At 47.6% G+C, this 18570-nt stretch overlaps 1 protein-coding gene across 2 annotated transcripts in view; it reads left to right on the top strand.

The window, feature by feature from the left end:
• The window catches only part of mtrr (5-methyltetrahydrofolate-homocysteine methyltransferase reductase), a 173934-nt gene that overhangs the window by 64196 nt on the left and 91168 nt on the right, over positions 1-18570 (top strand). For both annotated transcript variants that reach the window (XM_085988248.1, XM_085988246.1), the window contains exons 8-9: positions 951-1039; positions 5973-6153. In XM_085988248.1, coding sequence (XP_085844374.1) covers positions 951-1039; positions 5973-6153 — 270 coding nt within the window. The remainder of the gene's footprint in view (positions 1-950; positions 1040-5972; positions 6154-18570) is intronic.

The following is an 18570-nucleotide window of genomic DNA, read 5'->3' as shown; positions in this document are numbered from 1 at the left end:
AAAATCTAGGCCGACACTCCAGTGCAGTGCTGAGGGAGTGCTGCACTGTCAGAGGTGCCGTCTTTCAGATGAGACTTTAAACTGAGCTCTCTCAAGTGGACGTAAAAGTTCCCATGGCACTATTTCAAAGAAGATCAGTGGCGTTATCCCGTGTGTCCTGGCCAATATTTATCCCTCAATCAACATCACTAAAACAGATTATCTGGTCATTATTACATTGCTGTTTGTGGGTGCTTGCTGTGCAAATTGGCTGCAGCATTTCCTACATTACAACAGTGACTACACTTCAAAAGTACTTCATTGGCTGTAAAGTGCTTTGAGACGTCCGATGGTTGTGAAAGGCACGATATAAATGCATCTTTTTTTTTTCTTTATGATTAGTCAACAACTTCATTATTGTTGTATCATGTGACTACCAGGATGGTAGCAGGCGAACTAGATGGACCGTGGTCTTTTATCGTCTAGCAATTCCCATGTTCCTATTTATTTTGAATTATTACTTTACTGCACTATATGACTAATGAGATATGGTCTTGCTGCCTTTAACAGGATAGCTGATTCCTTTACTGGCTGTGACCTACTGTTTAGATTTTAATCAAATGCTTTCCAAGTATGATGTGAGATTGTTGCGCAGGTTGTTGGATGATGCAGGTCTGAATATTTGGGCACGTGCATTATACAATTGTAAGAATTCACGTGTGCAGATTTGAGTGTTAGCCGATTTGGTTAAATAAGTTAATAACCTTCAAGAAATGTTCTGAAGTTACCTTTTATTAATTACATTTCAGAAATGTGAACAGGAATTTGCTGCTATAATTTCAGAAGTTATATTTTGTTTCCATAGTGGAAATGAAAATACATAAGTTGCTTAAGTTTTTAAGTTATCTTGAATTGTATATGTATGAATTCAGTTTGCAAGGCTTACCAAAATATATATATTTTTTGTTAAGGCGCTCACCTGCCCGAGTACATACCAAGGAGAAGTACCCTGCAATTCATTCTGACTTGGTGTCTGGAAATACGAGCCGTTCCTAAAAAGGTACATAGACAGATGTTCTGAGATTGTACCTAATGAATTAATTAAATTAATTAAAGAGCCAGAGCCATTTGCAATACCACAGTGTGAGGAGGCTGATTTTAACATTATCAATAATGGTCATCATTAGACCATAGTCCACCAACTATTTCATCTTTGCAATGTATGTGAGAACAAGAAAGTTGTTTTAATGAGTGGCTTCAGTAAACTGAATATAAACTGGGAAAATCCAAATGGTTTAGTCAAGAGTTTGTATTTGTAAAAGACCCAGAAATGTACAGGAAATGGAACTTGTTCCACCACTGGGGACAGCAACCACAAAGTGATCCAATTTAACATCATCTGGGATTCAGATAAACCAATGACCAGTTGTATAAATTACCAGGAGCTAAATTCAAAGAAATGAGAGAACAGAAGCAAATAGATAGGAGGATGTCCGTTAATACGTCAATAAAGGACAAATGGAATGCCTTTAAAGCAATAATGCTGAGCATGCATGACAATAACGTACCTATCGGCAAGCTCAAACTAAACAAGCTTGACCCTAACTGGAGTAAAACAAATTAAGTGAAATAAAGAGGAAACTGAGCAAATCCTGAAAGGAGAAAGAGGAAGTTCACTGGGCTGAATATAGGGACATGCAGAAACTCATCAGAAGAGGAAATTAAATAAGCAAAGAGAGGGACTGAGGGAAAAAAAGCATAGCTGCAGAGGTAAAATATAACAAAAAATGCCGTACTATAATCTTGAGGGGGCTGTCTGAGAAGAGGTGCAAACATTAAAAGATGCAAGTGTACTTGAAACTAGGGATAAGCATGAAATAGTAAATATGCTGAGTGATTACTTCCTCAAAGTATCCACAAGGGAAGATATTAACAGTGTGCTCTCCCTAAAAAAGAAAACCTAGGCAAAATTCCTGTTGTCAATAAGACGGAGATGGATGTTCTAGACAAGTTGAAACAGCTTAAAACAAATAACCCTCCAGGGAGACTGGGCTGAATATTTCTGAGCCGTGGACAATCACTATGATGGAGTGGTACCAGTTAATTAGAAACTGGCTAACATGCTGACCATATATAAAAAGGGTGACAAAACAAACAGGCAACTCTTCCACATATGGTGTTAAATCGCTAAGGACAAAGTTGAAAGGGACCTATGAGTATTAGTAGACTCAATGCTCAACATTGCCAATGCAGAGCAGGAATCAACAAAACCAACAGAATGTTGAACTACATAGCCAAAACATAGAGGGGGAGAAATTCAGTTGTTAACGCCAGCTGTTAGCGCCTTAAGAGGGCGATAAGTGGGGCGCGAGGCGGCTAGCGCCCGGGCGTGGCGAGACCTGCGCCTCTTGCAAAATTGAGCGGACATTTAGCAGCGGCGCAAAACCGCAGCGCCCGCTCAGCTGCGCGCGCAGATCCTGACGTCATTTCATGGTGCAACGCCCTTGCGGCGCCCCGAACCGGAAATTCAGTGGCGCCCCCCTCCTTTCCGCCTGGCGCTCCCAGCGACTGGTTGACTGGAACGGTTCCCAGTCGCTGTGGGGCTGGGGGGGCGCTATTTAAAGGGGGCTCTTCCTGGCTTCTTTGTGGTAGCCATTTTTGGACCACTCCTGTGTGTGAGAGAGAGAGAGAGAGAGAGAGAGAGAGCTTTCTGCATTGAGTTAGCGCTCGCAGAGGTACTTTTGGCTTCTGACCAGAACTTTGTAGTTGGTTTGCTTTTTCACTGGCATAACTGTGAGTGGCCACATACTATGGGGGCTGCAATGGGTGGGAATGTTGGGCTTCTCCATTACATTGAGAGGGCACAGACGCCGAGAGAAGAGTGCCAACAGGCGTCGGCACACGAGACCTTACCGTCCCAGGGTTTTCCGCCAACAGTTCTCATACCTCAACATGTCTGAGGAGCAGTGTTTTCGGAGGCTGCGATTCAGCAGGGAGGTGGTCACTGAGCTCTGCCATCTACTTCAGCCAGATCTGCAGCCTCAACTGAGGAGCAGAACGTCTGTCGGTGGCAGTGAAGTCACAGTGGCTCTCAACTCCTATGCCACCGGCTCCTTTCAATCCGCTACTGGGGACATTGCCAATATCTCCCAGTTCGCGGTGCATTGCTGCATCCGTTAAGTCACGAATGCCCTCTTTAAAAGGAGACGTCAGTACATTTCCTTCCCCATGACCCCGGACAAGCAGCAAGAGCGCGCAATGGGATTTGCAAGAATAGCGGGCTTCCCCATGGTCCAGGGCGCCATTGACTGCATGCATGTGGCTTTGCAGGCGCCGCAAGAGAATGCCGAGGATTACCGCAACCGGAAGGGATTCCATTTGTTGAACGTCCAGTTGGTCTGTGACCACAGACAGCTGATAGTCACTGTCAATGCCCGCTTTCCAGGCAGCAGCCACGACGCCTTCATCCTGCGCCAGACTTCTGTGGCAGACCTTTTCGAGGCCCCGGCTCACCCAGGAGGCTGGCTTCTCGGGGACAAGGGCTATCCTCTGTGCACCTGGCTGATGACCCCGCTCCGTGCGCCCAGCACCCCTGCTGAAGAACGATACAATGAGAGCCATCAAGCGACCAGGAACATCATTAAGCACACAATCGGCGTGCTGAAGCAACGGTTCCGCTGTCTGGACCATTCTGGAGGAGGCCTTCAGTACTCACCTGAGCAAGTCTCCCATTTCGTTGTTGTGTGCTGCATGCTGCATAACCTGGCAATCCTCAGGACTCAGCCACTGCCACCAGACATTGGAGCACCAGCAGAGGAGGAGAAGGAGCACCAAGATGGGAGGGAGGCACAAAGTGCAAGGGCCGTCTGTCAGCTGCTTATAGCAAGTCGGTTCTAGGCCCCCTCTGAGGGAATGGCTTCTGCCATTCAAAGAACATGAATGGAACCGTGCTGCAACCCCTAAGCCGGTCAAGGCAACAAATACTTCAAAGAGCAAACATGCATATTCTGAATAAAGACACTTCTTTATTTAACAAACTGTGTGCCCTTCCCACATGACAAAGTAATAGCGAGAAACCCCCAAAAAAGCAGTCAGTCACATAACTGGCTCTCACGACCTGGAGACAATGAACAAAACAGTAACCAAAAAATGACCATGATCCTCGGCCTTCAATAAAACATTTAACAGCATTTTGCCACACCTCCTACTTTTTGCCCTTCGAGGGTGATCTGCTTCGCTCGCTCCCTGGCCCTCTCCATGGTCCTAGGCGTAAGAATGTGGCAGTAGGTCTGTCCAGGCTGAGAATCAGGGCTCCGATGCGCAGGGTGTGGCTGCATTCCAAGATCGAACCTCCCCTTTAAGAGCTGACTGGCGCCAGCGTGTCTGCGTGCAATCGCTAACTGGCTGCACCTGCGCTGCGCCCGCCCTTGGTGGTAGCGCCTTGCTTCTCAGGCTTAGCGCCTTAAGACAGTCGTGCAGCGCCTGTTTTAACGCTCCAAGCATCTCCTGGGGCGAAGCAGGTCAATTTACCAGAAGGTGGCGATAATTTGCGCCGGGCGCAAAATTTCGCGCCCGGTTGATACTTATGCCCCAAACGGGGCAATACTGAATTTCTCCCCCAGAATATAAATCACAGAAGTCATGACCAAATCTTGTAGGTCTCTGCTCAAACTGCACCTTAACTACTGTGTCCAATTCTGTTTGCCGAGTAACATAGGAGATATGCTAATCCTGGAGGCAATGCAGAGGAAAAACCATAAGGTTGATTCCTAGGGGTTGATTTTCCTGGAGCCGTCAGGCGGGGTTTCAGGCATGTGGGGGGGGGGGTGGAAATCCCAATTTCGGGGGTCCCGACACCATCCCGCCCAAATCCCGCCTTCACGTAAGTTTCAGGGGAGGCGGGTACCCGCCCCGCACTGGGACACGCCGACCCGAGGCGAGAAGGGATTAGTGCCAATTAACTGCCTGTTAACAGGTAGTTAACAGGCAGATTTTAGCCTAATCCTTATTTTGAGGGGTGTCGTGTGGGATTCCCGACAGCTCCAAACCACGCCAGGTTAGAGCAGGCAGGCCGTCGGGTTGAAGGACTTGGAGGGGTCGCGATGTCGGTGTTCAGGTGAGTGATGGGTGCATGAGTGCAAAGGTAAGTGTGTTTGGTGTGTCTAAAGTGTGTAAAGAAGTTTAAATTACCTGTACTTACCTTAACAGCCTTTATTCCTCTAGGTTTCGGGAGTCCATCACTCAGCCGACACTGAAATCAAAATGGCTGCGAGCTGTCAAAAGTGACAGCCTTCAGCTTTCATTGCCGGTGAGACTTCTAACTGAGTCTGTGTAGAAGGACTCAAGTTAGAAGTCAGACTGTCAGTGTTTGACAGCTTCAAACAGCTGTGAAACACTGATATTTCATCTGTCAAGACCTCTTGACAGATGAAATTTCAGTCTGTGACGTCACCTGTTGCCGGGTGGCCCTTAATTGGCCTGCTGACAAGGTCAATCAAGGGAAAATCGCGTGGATTGGCCGAATGTCGATGTAGGTGGGACTAAACCCGAAAGTTGTAGTCCCGCCTCCTTCCCGACAGCTTCATGAAAATCGACCCCTTAGTGTCGGGTCTGAGTGATGAGGAAAGACTAAAACAAAAGAACAACCTGCATTTATATAGCACCTTTAACCTAGAAAAACATCTTGCGGTATTTCACAGAGGTATAATCAGACAAAAATGGACGCCAAGTCAGGAAGGAGATATTGGGGTGAGCAAAAGCTTGCTCAAAGAGGTGGATTTTAAGGATGGTCATAAAGGAGGAGAAGGAAGTGGAGAGATAGAGGGGTTTAGGGAGGGAATTCCAGAGCATGGGTCCTAGGCAGCTCAGACACTACTGCCAATGGTGAGGCAAAGGCAGGGAGGGTTGTACAAGAGGCCAGAGTCTTCACTTCTGTGAGGATAGTCCACTTGGCATTTTCTGTGTGTGATTTTTTTTTAAATTGTATATTTTAGGCATGTTTGCGAGCATTAGCTGAATACACCTCTGACCCTTGTGAGAAACGGCGACTGCAAGAACTGAGCAGCAGGCAGGGTGCTGCAGACTACAACCGCTACTTCAGAGACGGCAACATTTGCCTGCTTGATATTCTTGGTGCTCTTCCATCTTGCCATCCATCACTTAGTCTACTTATAGGTCAGTCATTTTATTATTTTTTCCCACTATATGAAGATCCCAAACAACATGAAATACAAAATCTTAGTGTGAACTGTTCAGCATTGTCCAGGGCAGTTGGATTAAAGTGAACTTTGACATCAGCTTTCTAAGTTGTTTCTCAGTTTTGTCCTGGTTAAATCGCTAATGATAAGAGTGATCACTGTTGAGGGCATTGTTTAATTTTATAATTGCTCTGCTGTAGTTTTCCTGTACCATCATAAAAAAGGAGGAGCTGTTTATTTCTGTACAACTCTAAATTGGCTTTATAATCTCATTTCAGATATTTAGCCTGGAACCATGTATTTAGTTTTTAAAGGTTTAAAAGAAGTTCAGTATGAAAGGGGTCTCAATTTTTATTTTTTAAAAAGCTAGCAGATCTCTTGTAGCATTGTTCAAGGTGAGTCAGAGGGCAAGTTGTTTTGTAACAAGTAGGGTGTTTTTGCCATGTAGGGGAGAGTTTCAGAGCTACTGATTCACAGTGACTGAATGTCAAATTCCATTTTTAATAAACATTCTGGAATTTCTACTGGTACTTTGGGGATTGAAAGCTATGATTGAGTCCATTATTCATTGAAAACCCCAGATGAGTGGTATTTTTATATATTATATTCCTTTACCTGCATATTCTTTTATTAACCCTTACCATTTTTGGAGCAGAAATGCATAGCAAGATGCATTAATTGAGGTTAGCTTTCTGGTACTTAACAGTACTGGGTAAGGTGGACTGAGTGTTCCTACATTTTGGTAGCACCGGGGGATGGTTCTGGGCTTTGGAAGAACTGGTTAGGGATCCTGGAGTTTAACAGTGCTGTATTGGGGCTGTTAGAGTTTGATAGCTTGGCTGGGTGTGGAGGGGGTGGGGGGAATCCTTTGGTTTGCATCATTACCCTGGAGTTTGGCAGAGCTAGTGAGGTGGAAAGTGGGTTATGGTTCACTGGTGGATTCCTGGTGTCCCTCAGCAGGGAGGGGAGGGGGAGGATGAGGGCGAGAGCAGGGGCCTGACGTCCCAGGTCCGGTGTGCAACTTTGTAAAAATCTCTGCAAATATTAAATTTGGTGTTTTGTGATTTGGTTCCTGGGTGTGTACATCTGTCTGTCTCTGTGTTTCCATGCCTCAAGGGTGTCAATAAAGAATATTTACATTTTCTAACAATCTGAGGCCTTGGCTGGGATATTCCTTACCTCGGCGGATCCGGGGCTGGCGATGACGGTGGGGGGTCGCGGCCTCGCTGCTGGCTCCATCCCGCTGCCTAAAATGAATTTATGTTGCTGGGGCTTGTTAAGCCCACCCAGCGTGTTTCCTGGGCCAATTAGAGGAAGCGGGTCTGGTGACGTCATTCATGACACGTCATTAGCCAGTTTCCTTAAAGGGGCCATGGCCAACTTTCTTTTGAAATTTGTGCTGTCAGTGTTCTACAGCATTGAAGTGCTGCAAACACCGACAATCACTGCACAGAGGCAGAGGGCTGCACCCAGGTTCAATCACAGAATCACAGAAACCCCACAGTGCAGATAGAGGCCATTTCGGCCCATCGAGCCTGCACCGACACATATCCCACCCAATCCCCGTAACCCCTACACCAACACATATCCCACCCTATCCCCGTAACCCCACGTATTTAATCCCCCTAACACTAAGGGTCAATTTATCATAGCCAATCATCCTAACCCGCACATCTTTGGACTGTGGGAGGAAACCGGAGCACCCGGAGGAAACCCACGCAAACACGGGGAGAATGTGCAAACTCCACACAGACTCTCCCATGACTCCCTCTATATGCTTATGGAGGGAGTCAGAGTACGCAGGGAGGTCCTCTTCCCTTCCGATTGCGGAAGACACCTCACTCGGAGACCAAAACAGCCTGGTTGCAAATTGCACAGGAGGGCACAAGCAGGGGTGTCGTCAGGAGGACCTGGGTACAGTGGTGTAAACGTTTCAATGATCTCATTAGATCACGAAATGTTAGTACAAAGCCAGACTCAACCTCACCCTGCTGTGACTCTCATCACATCCCCATCACTCTGCCTTCCCTACCCTACCCCTGCACATCCTTACTCACAGCAACTTACCTTGCACCTTCATCCATCCCTCTCTATCTACATTATTGCATCCCCATCTCACTAGCCCCCCCCTAAAACTCACCTTCATCCTAGTGCAATCATACCAACTAACAACACACAAGGGTAGCCACTTGGGTGTTTTATCCAATGTTTATGTAAAGTTTCTATTAATGTGCTGCCAAACTTTGAAATCTTTATTTTCAACACTTTCCAGTCTTGGACAGATTTGTGTGCACTTTTGGAAGTGGATTAGTGAGTTGCCGTGAATGGTGAGACATAGCGGTACCCCTGCAATGGTGATGAGTGTGAAAGGAATGGCTTGGTCATTGTAGGGTTGCTTTATGGTGTTGGTGTGGGGTGGTGCCAACCTGGTGCATCATGTGGCAGCCAGGGTGGACAGTGTCAAGTTAAGTAAATCTGGCCATGGTGAGGCCATCCCTGGCCTCCCAGGTAGCAATGTGCTCGGGTGCTGATGCCCTCTGTCCTGTGCAGCATCAGATGATTGCGGAGAAGGTTGGTGATGGTGTTGTTGCTGCTGATGTGCCTGGTGATGCTGGTGTTGGGGCTCATTGTGGTCGGATTCTGAGGACCAAGGTAAGACAGTATAAACAGCACCCATGCTGATGGAATAGATGGCAGGTGAAGTACAGATGACAAGCGATCTGTCAATGGTGAGAGAGGTAATGAGGTTAGACTGGATGGAGACTTGTGGAAAGACTTGCAGCCTGCTGATTCTGTTGAGGAAATGCAGCGAGGAACAACTTGTGGCTGAGGAAAGTGATCTCTGTCAGGTGGGAGCTTTCACTGTGCATTTGAAGCTGTCAAGTAATCAGCTGGAGCAATAGCCACTGAACTTCTGCCTCAGGTTGACCGACGTGGTCACCGAACAGCATGGTTCCTGTGGCCATGAAGTTAAAGTTAAAAAGTAAGGTAAAAAAAGCCAGTTAAGGGTCTGGTAAGTACATCATAATTAGTTTAAATGGGTCGCCTGCCGCTGCCTGTCGGGTCTGCTCAGCGCTGACAGACTTGACACTGGAAAAGGTGCGTTGCGGCAGGTTGACAGCGGGTTCCAGATCCGCTGTCAAAAAAAAACCATTTTCCCACCTGACCTGCTGACACCCTGGAAAATTCCAGCCCTTGTTTCCAAAATTTAACTTGTTTACTTTTAAAAAAAATCTAGGATTAATGTCTGTATGTGTGTGTGTGTCTCTCTCAGCCTCATACAATAGAATATTTCGGCCTGAAATTCTTGGGTTGGGGAGGGCAGAAATTGGGAGTTGCTTTCTGTGGAGGGAGGGGGTGGAATTTTGGGCATAACCCAGATCTACTAGGTTTATGTCCCATTTGGGCTTCATCAAAAAAATACAATCTGGATGGGGCATGTGTGTCTTCTGCTCATCCTCCCTATCTCTGTAGTCAGCTTTGAAAGCATTTCTGGCGTTGTTCCTGGGCTATCTGCTCAGTATGCTACCTGATGATTGTAGCAGGACCTGAACCTGTTGAGAGCAGGCATAGCTCCTGTACTGGACTTTTAAGTAGTCCACAATATTTTTTTAAATTCGTTTATGGGATGTGGGCATCGCTGGCAAGGCCAGTACTTGTTGCCCTTGAGAAGGTGGCAGTGTGCCGCCACCTTGAGCCGCTGCAGTCCGTGTGGTGAAGGTACTCCACAGTGCTGTTAGGGAGGGAGTTCCAGGATTTTGACCCAGTGACGATGAAGGATCAGCGATATATTTCCAAGTCAGGATGGTGTGTGACTTGGAGGGGAACTTGGAGGAGGTGGTGTTCCCATGCGCCTGCTGCCTGAGTCCTTCTAGGTGGTAGAGTTTGCGGGTTTGGGAGGCGCTACCGAAGAAACCTTGGCGAGTTGCTGCAGTGCATCTTGTAGATGGTACACGCTGCAGCCACGGTACACGGTGGTGGAGGGAGTGAATGTTTAAGGTGGTGGATGGGGTGCCATTCAAGCGGGCTGCTTTGTCCTGGATGGTGTCAAGCTTCTTGAGTGTTGTTGGAGCTGCACTCAACCAGGCAAGTGGAGAGTATTCCATCACACTCCTTACTTGTGCCTTGTAGATGGTGGAAAGGCTTTGGGGAGTCAGGAGATGAGACACTCTCTGCAGAATACCCAGCCTCTGACCTGCTCTTGTTGCTACAGTATTTATGTGGCTGGTCTAGTTAAGTCTCTGGTCAATGGTGAGCCCCAGGATATTGATGGTGGGGGATTCAGCGATGGTAATGCTGTTGAATGTCAAGGGGCGGTGGTTAGATGCTCGCTTGTTGGAGATGGTCATTGCCTGGCACTTGTGTGGCGGGAATGTTACCTGCCACTTATCAGCCCAAGCCTGAACGTCGTCCAGGTCTTGTTGCATGCGGGCATGGGCTGCTTCATTATCTGAGGAGTTGCGAATGGCACTGAACACTGTGCAGTCATCAGCGAACATCCCCACGTCTGACCTTATGATGGAGGGAAGGTCATTGATGAAGCAGCTGAAGATGGTTGGGCCTAGGACACTGCCCCGAGGAACACTTGCAGCGATTACCTTTATTGCAGTCAAAGAAGGTAACGGTCTAAGAGGGATCAATTACCTTTTAAATTTGGCCCCTTTGCTCCATGAGGAGATGCTTGACTTCATTTTTCTTTGTCTCTTCTCAGGTCTTGGCATCCCTCTGGAGGAGAGGCAGGGTACTTACTGCTCCGACATCTGCCATCTCATCGGGGGGTTCACCTCCACAGGCATCTGCCACCTGCCTAGGTACAAATGACCCTGCCCCTGGGGTTTGCAGAGAGACAGTGCTGGAGCATAATGCACTTTTCAGTGGTGGTGTGGGGCTACAGGAATTTTGGCTACTCTATATATAATTCGAGCATCAACTAAAACGCCAACAATGTATAATCAGTACAATCTTCATTTTTTTTTTGTCCATCGTTCTTTCTTTCTCTCCCTCCTTCTCACTCACAGCCGGTCTGTTTTAAAAAAAATCACTCAATATAAGCTTTATCTGAACAAAGCTCTTGAAATTGCCCTCCAACTTCTCTTCAAATACTTTTGATATTGTTAAAGACTGAAGAGAAGCATTCTGTTATTTGGTTAGTATAAATGCTACTTTAGAAATCATGCACACTGTACCTGAACAGCCTGCAGGACCTGCCTTCAACTCTGGGCAAACAATATCAAGTTCAAGTCAGGATTTTGGTAGAGATGAGACCTTCAAAGTAAAATATTTTAATGAAGGCAGTAAAAGACACAAAAAATCAGTAGAAACATTTAATAATTTTGTTGTGAAATATGGTTTTAAAATGTTGTGCAAAACCTTAATTTGGACCTAGAAATATCAATTACTGAGGAAAAAAATGGCAAACTTTTTTTCAAACATTATTTTGAGTGAATCAATTTGTTCAAACCACAATGGCAAAATGTTTACCGTTTTCCCCATTATAAAATATCTTCATACATGTTTAATAGCAATGTTAAGTTATACATGTTGACACAAAAGGGACAATTTTAACCCTACTCGCCCAGCAGAAACTGATTTGGGCGGGCAGTTCAATTCGGCCGGGAGACTTGCTTGCTGACATCCCACACCAATTCCGCTGTCTTCAATTTTAACTTGCTCTTTTGAGCAGGTGGCAAGGACGTCTGTCAGTTAAAATATGCAGATTGGGGTCCAATGTCCTCTTCGGACCCTGACTGCAATATTAACTGTGACCTGAGTGGGGGAGCCAGTCTGGCTTTCCCACGTGGTGAAGATCATGAGAAGAGGACCTTCAACTAAAAAATAGATTATCTGATCATTCATTTGCTGTTTGTGGGACCTTGTAGCGTGCGAACTGGCTGTTGCATTTACCCACATAATAGGTTACTGCACTTCAAAAGTGATCTATTGGTTGTAAAGTGCTTTGGAACATCCTGAGGATGTGATGACACTATATAAATGCAGGTTTGTTGTTTTCTTCGTTATTTGGATATTGTGTTCATACATTGCTCATTTGTGGTTTCTGCCTATGTGTAATAACGTATCCATATTCAATTCCATCTTTCACTGATTTGCTTGTATATTTGATTTAACTTATTTTGTAGAGCCTTGGCTACCTTTTCAATTTTTACTGCTTCTAAAATTAATACAACCATAGATTAATGGTTATAGTTTTTTTAATGACATTTTTTTCTTAACACAATGAAGCACATTTTATTTTGGATGTTATTTGTTTCACCTCCGACCGACCCATTCAGGATTGTATTGAGTTTTCTAATTATGTATTTCAAGTTCCAATGGCATTGTTTGTGAGTTGAAGGAATAGGACTGCACAGGTGTATATGAGTGCCAAGAGGTAAAAATGCACAATTAGGCCTAATATGAAAAAGAAAAAGCACATCAAAAGAACAGAAAAACAGATCAGGATATGAATCAAGATGCTACAAAGAGTACTAAAGTGTAAAAAAAAATCAACATTTTCAGGTTTTTCCCCCTCCAGATCCTCCCCCCGCCCCCAACCAAGAAAATAAATTTTGCACTACCAGCGCTCAGTTACCCCATCAACATTTCTAAATCCACCATTGCTAAAATTACACTTGTGTGCTTTAGTTTTTTTTCTGTATAATGCAGCTGATGGAATGTTGGGTATAGTCATGACAAGTTCATGTCCCATTGCATTCCCATTGTAACTAATTATTTTTGTATGTCATATATGACTCTCCAGCATTGGTGGTACCTCTATTGGTTTTCAGTTTACATGTGATCCCAAAACAACAATACAAATCCTAATCCAATGGATTTGGTCTTTATTTATCAGTTGAACAGTGCTTTTGAGTTGTCAGCTTTTGTGTCCACTTTGAAGTAATCATTGGAAAGAAAAAGACTTACATTTATATAGGACATCTCAAAGCGCTTTACAGCCAATGAAGTACTTTTTTTGAGTGTAGTCACTGTTGTAATGTAGGAAACGTGGCAGTTTGCGCACAGCAAGGTCCCACAAACAGCAATGTGATAATGACCAGATAATCTGTTTTTGTTATGTTGATTGAGGGATAAATATTGGCCAGGACACCGGGGATAACTCCCCTGCTCTTCAAAATAGTGCCATGGGATCTTTTACATCCATCTGAGAGCAGATGGGGCCTCGGTTTAGCGTCTCATCTGAAAGACAGCATCTCCAACAGTGCAGCACTCCCTCAGCACTGCACTGGAGCATCAGCCTAGCTTTATGTGCTCAAGTTCCTGGACTGGGACTTGAACCAAGTCACAGCTGATACTGAGTATACTAACTGCCCACTTACTGTTCTAATACTAGGAGAATTTCTTGCTATGAAGTTTAGCATCTGACTTTTAAATAATTTTAATGCAAACTTCTTTGCATTAACATTTATTACAGATTTAGATAGCTGGAGCAGTTATAAGTACATTTGCACATCCAGACTAATCATCTGTCCCTTTCAAGGTCGAGCTGTCAGTGCTGCTGAGTGGGTCTTTATGTACTCTGCTGCAGCTAAGTAATCTTATGTGTTATGTGTTCCATTACTGTTATCTTTTCCAATATTGATTGCGTTTCTGTGCTAGTGCTGGTACTTGTGATGTGTGTTGCTGATTGCTGATACAAAGGAGACATGCAGTTTGTTATCGCAGCCTTAGGTGTTCAGAATGGAAACAAGTTTGTCTCAAACCTGCTTTTGCATTACAGCTCTAAATTTGATTTTTGTTGTGAATTTGCTGCTCTTCAGTGAGTCTAAGATTTGTGGGGTGAAGTAATCTGATCACCTGTTGAAGTTAAAAGCTCCCAGCTCATATGGTTGGTGCAGTTTTGGGCTGTATAATTGGAGGCTAGTATCAACTATTTGTGGATTTTTTAATGGTTTTAACCAAAGCGCAATATCTGTGCAGTGACGGCGCAAGCGGTTCAGTATTTTTTTTGCCAGTGTCGATATTGGCATGCTTGGAAATTCTCTACTACTTCGACCTGTGTACCTGTAAACATTTGCTAAATGTTCTGTTCTTTTGACTCCTTGTCCTTTGACTCTTGAATCAGCCTAAAGAATGATTTGCATTTATATAGCACCTTATCGCATCTTGGAGATGACGATGTTAATCTATACAAGAGTTTTTAACGTTAAAAAAAAAGTCCCAAAGTGCTTTACAGATAGGAAAATGGATGACAAGCCAGGAAGTGAGAGATTAGGTGACATGACTGAAATCTTAGCAGATAATGTGAGTATTGAGAGAGTTTTTAAGAGGGGAGAGAGATGCAGAGGTTTAGAATAGGACTGAAATGGCGAAATGCTCTGCCACCAATGTTGAGGCAAAGGGAGATAGCGATGGACAAAAAGCTAGAGGCAGAGGACATGAGTGTTGTGGGGTGGAGGATATAAGGCTGTAGTGGAATGTAGAGGTAAAGTGGGTGTGGTAAACCACTTTTATCGTTACACTATAGTTATCACTGTTGTATTGTTATCACCGTTATCACTGTTGTATCACGATACGAGGTCGCCTCTTGTCGCGCTGTTATACCTGGGCTGACCACCTCCGACTCCGCCCATGGCTCCACCTACCTGCCCAGGTATAAAGGTAGTCGACTGGCTGGTATTCCTCCTTGTTGGACCCGATCACCCACGAGGGTGGGCTCTGTTATTTAGTCAATAAAAACCTTTAGTTACGTTCCTAACTCGTCGCTTTTTATTGGACGAATTGATAGGTATATCAATTTTATTGACTAAATTTTAAAGATGTCTACTACTGGCCAGCCAGAAGCCCGCCCAGAAGCACAGCCACACCAGCCGGCTTGGCTGCAAGCCCTCAAACCACCGTACCTGGATCTAAACCCACAGGCAGCAAACGCAGCCCTCAACTTCAAACACTGGCTGGACTGCTTCGAATCCTACCTGGAAGAATCCGGCGCCCCGCAGAGATCCAAACTAAGACTTCTGAACGCCCAAGCGAGCCCGAGAGTATACGCACTCATACAGGACACGACTACGTACGAGGCCGCTATCAACCTACTGAAACAGCAGTACCGCAGCCCGGTAAATTACATGTACACCAGGCACCTCCTAAGATCCCGCCCGCAACAGCCAGGAGAGTCTGTAGCTGAATTTTTACGGGCGCTAAGAGCACTCGGCAGGAACTGTGACTTTAAAGCGGTGACGGCTGTTGAAAATACGGAAGATAATATCCGCGATGCCTTTGTGAAAGGCCTACGGTCCGACTACTCACGGCAAAGACTGCTTGAAGCTAAAGACCTCGACCTGGACAAAGCTGAAGCCCTCGCTCTCTCCCTGGAGGTGGCCCATCAGGACCAGGAGGCGTTTTCCAGGTACTGCTCGCGACCCTGGGACTCGGGCCCGACCCCTACCGCAATACCCTTCGCAGCGCCGCCCCCGGGACCTACCTCAGCGTCGGCGTCCCGGACCCGACCGGGCCCGCCACCCCCGGTACCGGCTCCGACATCGGGCACCCGCGATCGGGCCGCCGGCTGCTTCTTTTGCGGCCAGGAGAAGCACCCGAGGTCGCGCTGCCCAGCCAGGAACTCTACCTGCACAACCTGCAGGAAGAAAGGCCACTTCTCTAAGGCCTGCAGGAGCGGATCTTCAGAGGCCAGCAGTGCCTCATGCGAACTGTGGGGGCGGCCATCTTCTTTCACGGCAACTGAGGCCAGTATCCCCACACGTGAGTCATGGGGGCGGCCATCTTTGATCAAGGCAACCGACCCCAATAGTGCCTCATGTGAGTTATGGGGGCAGCCATCTTCTCCGCCATTTTGTCCTACCTCGTGGGAGACGCCATTTTACCCACCACGCCCGACTGCCACCGGGCCCCCGGACTCGACGACCGCCTCGCCCGCAGACGACAACGACTCGCTTACCTACACGCTAGCCTCCGTCACTCTGGATCAAGCCCGCCCACACCACCTGTCCAAGTCGATGATGGACATCAAAGTAAACGGCCACGCCACGACCTGCCTGTTCGACAGCGGAAGCACGGAGAGCTTCATCCACCCAGACACGGTGAGCCACTACTCCCTCCCTGTTCTGCCAACGCGCAACCGAATCTCGATGGCATCGAGGTCCCACGCCACGGACATTAGCGGCTACTGTGCTGTGACCTTGTCGGTTAAGGGTACAGAGTATAAAAACTTTAAACTCCTCGTCCTCCCCCAGCTCTGCGCTGCCGTCCTACTAGGGCTGGACTTCCAATCCCACCTCCAAAGTGTAACCCTAGCATACGGTGGACCCCTCCCCCCACTCACAGTCGACAACCAGCGAAGGTTAAACCGCCCACCGCGTAACACCTGCAGCCTATCCACCCTCAAGGTGCCGCCACCTTCCCTGTTCGCTAACCTCACCCCCGACTGCAAACCCGTCGCTACCAAGAGCAGGCGGTACAGCGCTGGGGACAGAGCTTTCATTAGCTCTGAGGTGCAGCGTCTCCTGAAGGAGGGCATCATCGAGGGGAGCAACAGCCCCTGGCGTGCCCAGGTCGTGGTCGTTAAGACCGGCGATAAAAATCGCCTGGTCATCGACTACAGCCAGACCATAAACAGATACACCCAGCTGGACGCATACCCCCTTCCCCGCATATCTGACATGGTCAATCAGATTGCACAATACCGCGTATTCTCGACCATCGACCTTAAGTCGGCCTACCACCAACTCCCTATCCACCCCGAGGACCGCCAGTACACCGCCTTCGAGGCGAATGGGCGCCTATACCACTTCCTTAGGGTCCCCTTCGGTGTCACCAACGGGGTCTCGGTCTTCCAAAGGGAGATGGACCGGATGGTTGACCAGAACGGACTGCAGGCCACATTCCCCTACCTAGATAATGTCACCATCTGCGGCCGCGACCGGCAGGACCACGACGTGAATCTGGAGAAATTCCTCCGTACAGCCCAACGGCTGAACCTCACCTACAATAAGGAGAAATGTGTGTTTAACACCTCGCGCCTTGCCATCCTTGGCTGTGTAGTAGAGAACGGACTCATCGGCCCCGACCCCGAAAGAATGCGCCCCCTCATGGAGCTACCCCTCCCCCACTGCCCTAAGGCACTTAAGAGAACCCTGGGGCTCTTCGCCTACTATGCCCAATGGGTGCCCAATTATGCGGACAAAGCCAGACCCCTCATGAAGTCCACATCCTTCCCCCTTACGGAGGAAGCGTGCGCAGCCTTCTCCCTCATTAAGGGAGACATTGCCAAGGCCACTATGCACGCAGTGGATGAGTCCATCCCCTTCCAAGTCGAGAGCGATGCATCCGACTTCGCCCTAGCCGCCACCCTTAACCAGGAGGGGAGACCGGTGGCCTTCTTCTCAAGGACCCTACAGGGCCCTGAGATCCGACACTCTTCGGTCGAGAAGGAGGCCCAGGCGATTGTGGAGGCGGTACGACGCTGGAGGCACTACCTGGCAGGCAAACGATTTACCCTCCTTACCGACCAACGTTCGGTCGCTTTTATGTTTAATAACAAGCTGAGGGGCAAAATCAAGAATGACAAGATCTTGAGGTGGAGAATCGAGCTCTCCACCTACGATTATGATATCTTGTACCGGCCAGGTAAGCTGAACGAACCCCCCGATGCTCTGTCACGAATTACATGCGCCAGCGCGCAAAGTGATAGACTTCAGACCCTCCACAACGACCTCTGCCACCCCGGGGTCACCAGACTTTACCACTTCATTAAGGCCCGCAACCTGCCCTACTCCATCGAGGAGGTCAGGACCATAACCAGGAACTGCCAGACCTGCGCCGAGTGCAAACCGCACTTCTTTAGGCCGGACAGAGCAAGCCTGATCAAGGCCACCCGCCCCTTCGAGCGCCTGAGCATCGACTTTAAGGGGCCCCTCCCGTCCTCTGACCGTAATGTGTACTTCCTCAACATTGTTGATGAGTACTCCCGTTTCCCCTTTGCCTTCCCCTGCCCAGACATGACCAGTACCACGGTCATTAAATGCCTGAACGACCTCTTCGCCTTGTTCGGGTTCCCAAACTATATACATAGTGACCGGGGCTCCTCTTTCATGAGCGAGGAACTCCGTCAGTTCCTACTAGCGAGAGGTATTGCAGCAAGTAGGACCACCAGCTACAACCCCCAAGGGAACGGCCAGGTGGAAAGAGAGAACGCGACGGTATGGAAGGCCGTCCTCTTAGCCTTAAAGTCTAAGGGCCTCCCAACCTCCCGCTGGCAGGAAGTCCTCCCGACAGCGCTGCACTCCATCCGGTCACTACTTTGCACTGCCGTTAACGCCACCCCCCATGAACGAATGTTTGTTTTCCCCAGGAAGTCGACTACGGGAACCACTCTACCAACCTGGCTGACCTCTCCGGGGCCCGTCTTGCTGCGAAAGCACGT

Source organism: Somniosus microcephalus, chromosome 5 (assembly GCF_052327205.1).
Source record: "Somniosus microcephalus isolate GS21.2 chromosome 5, FLI_Smic_1.0, whole genome shotgun sequence".
Taxonomy (NCBI): domain Eukaryota; kingdom Metazoa; phylum Chordata; class Chondrichthyes; order Squaliformes; family Somniosidae; genus Somniosus; species Somniosus microcephalus.
The sequence above is the reverse complement of the archived record's forward strand: the minus strand, read 5'-3'. Positions and strand labels throughout refer to the sequence as shown.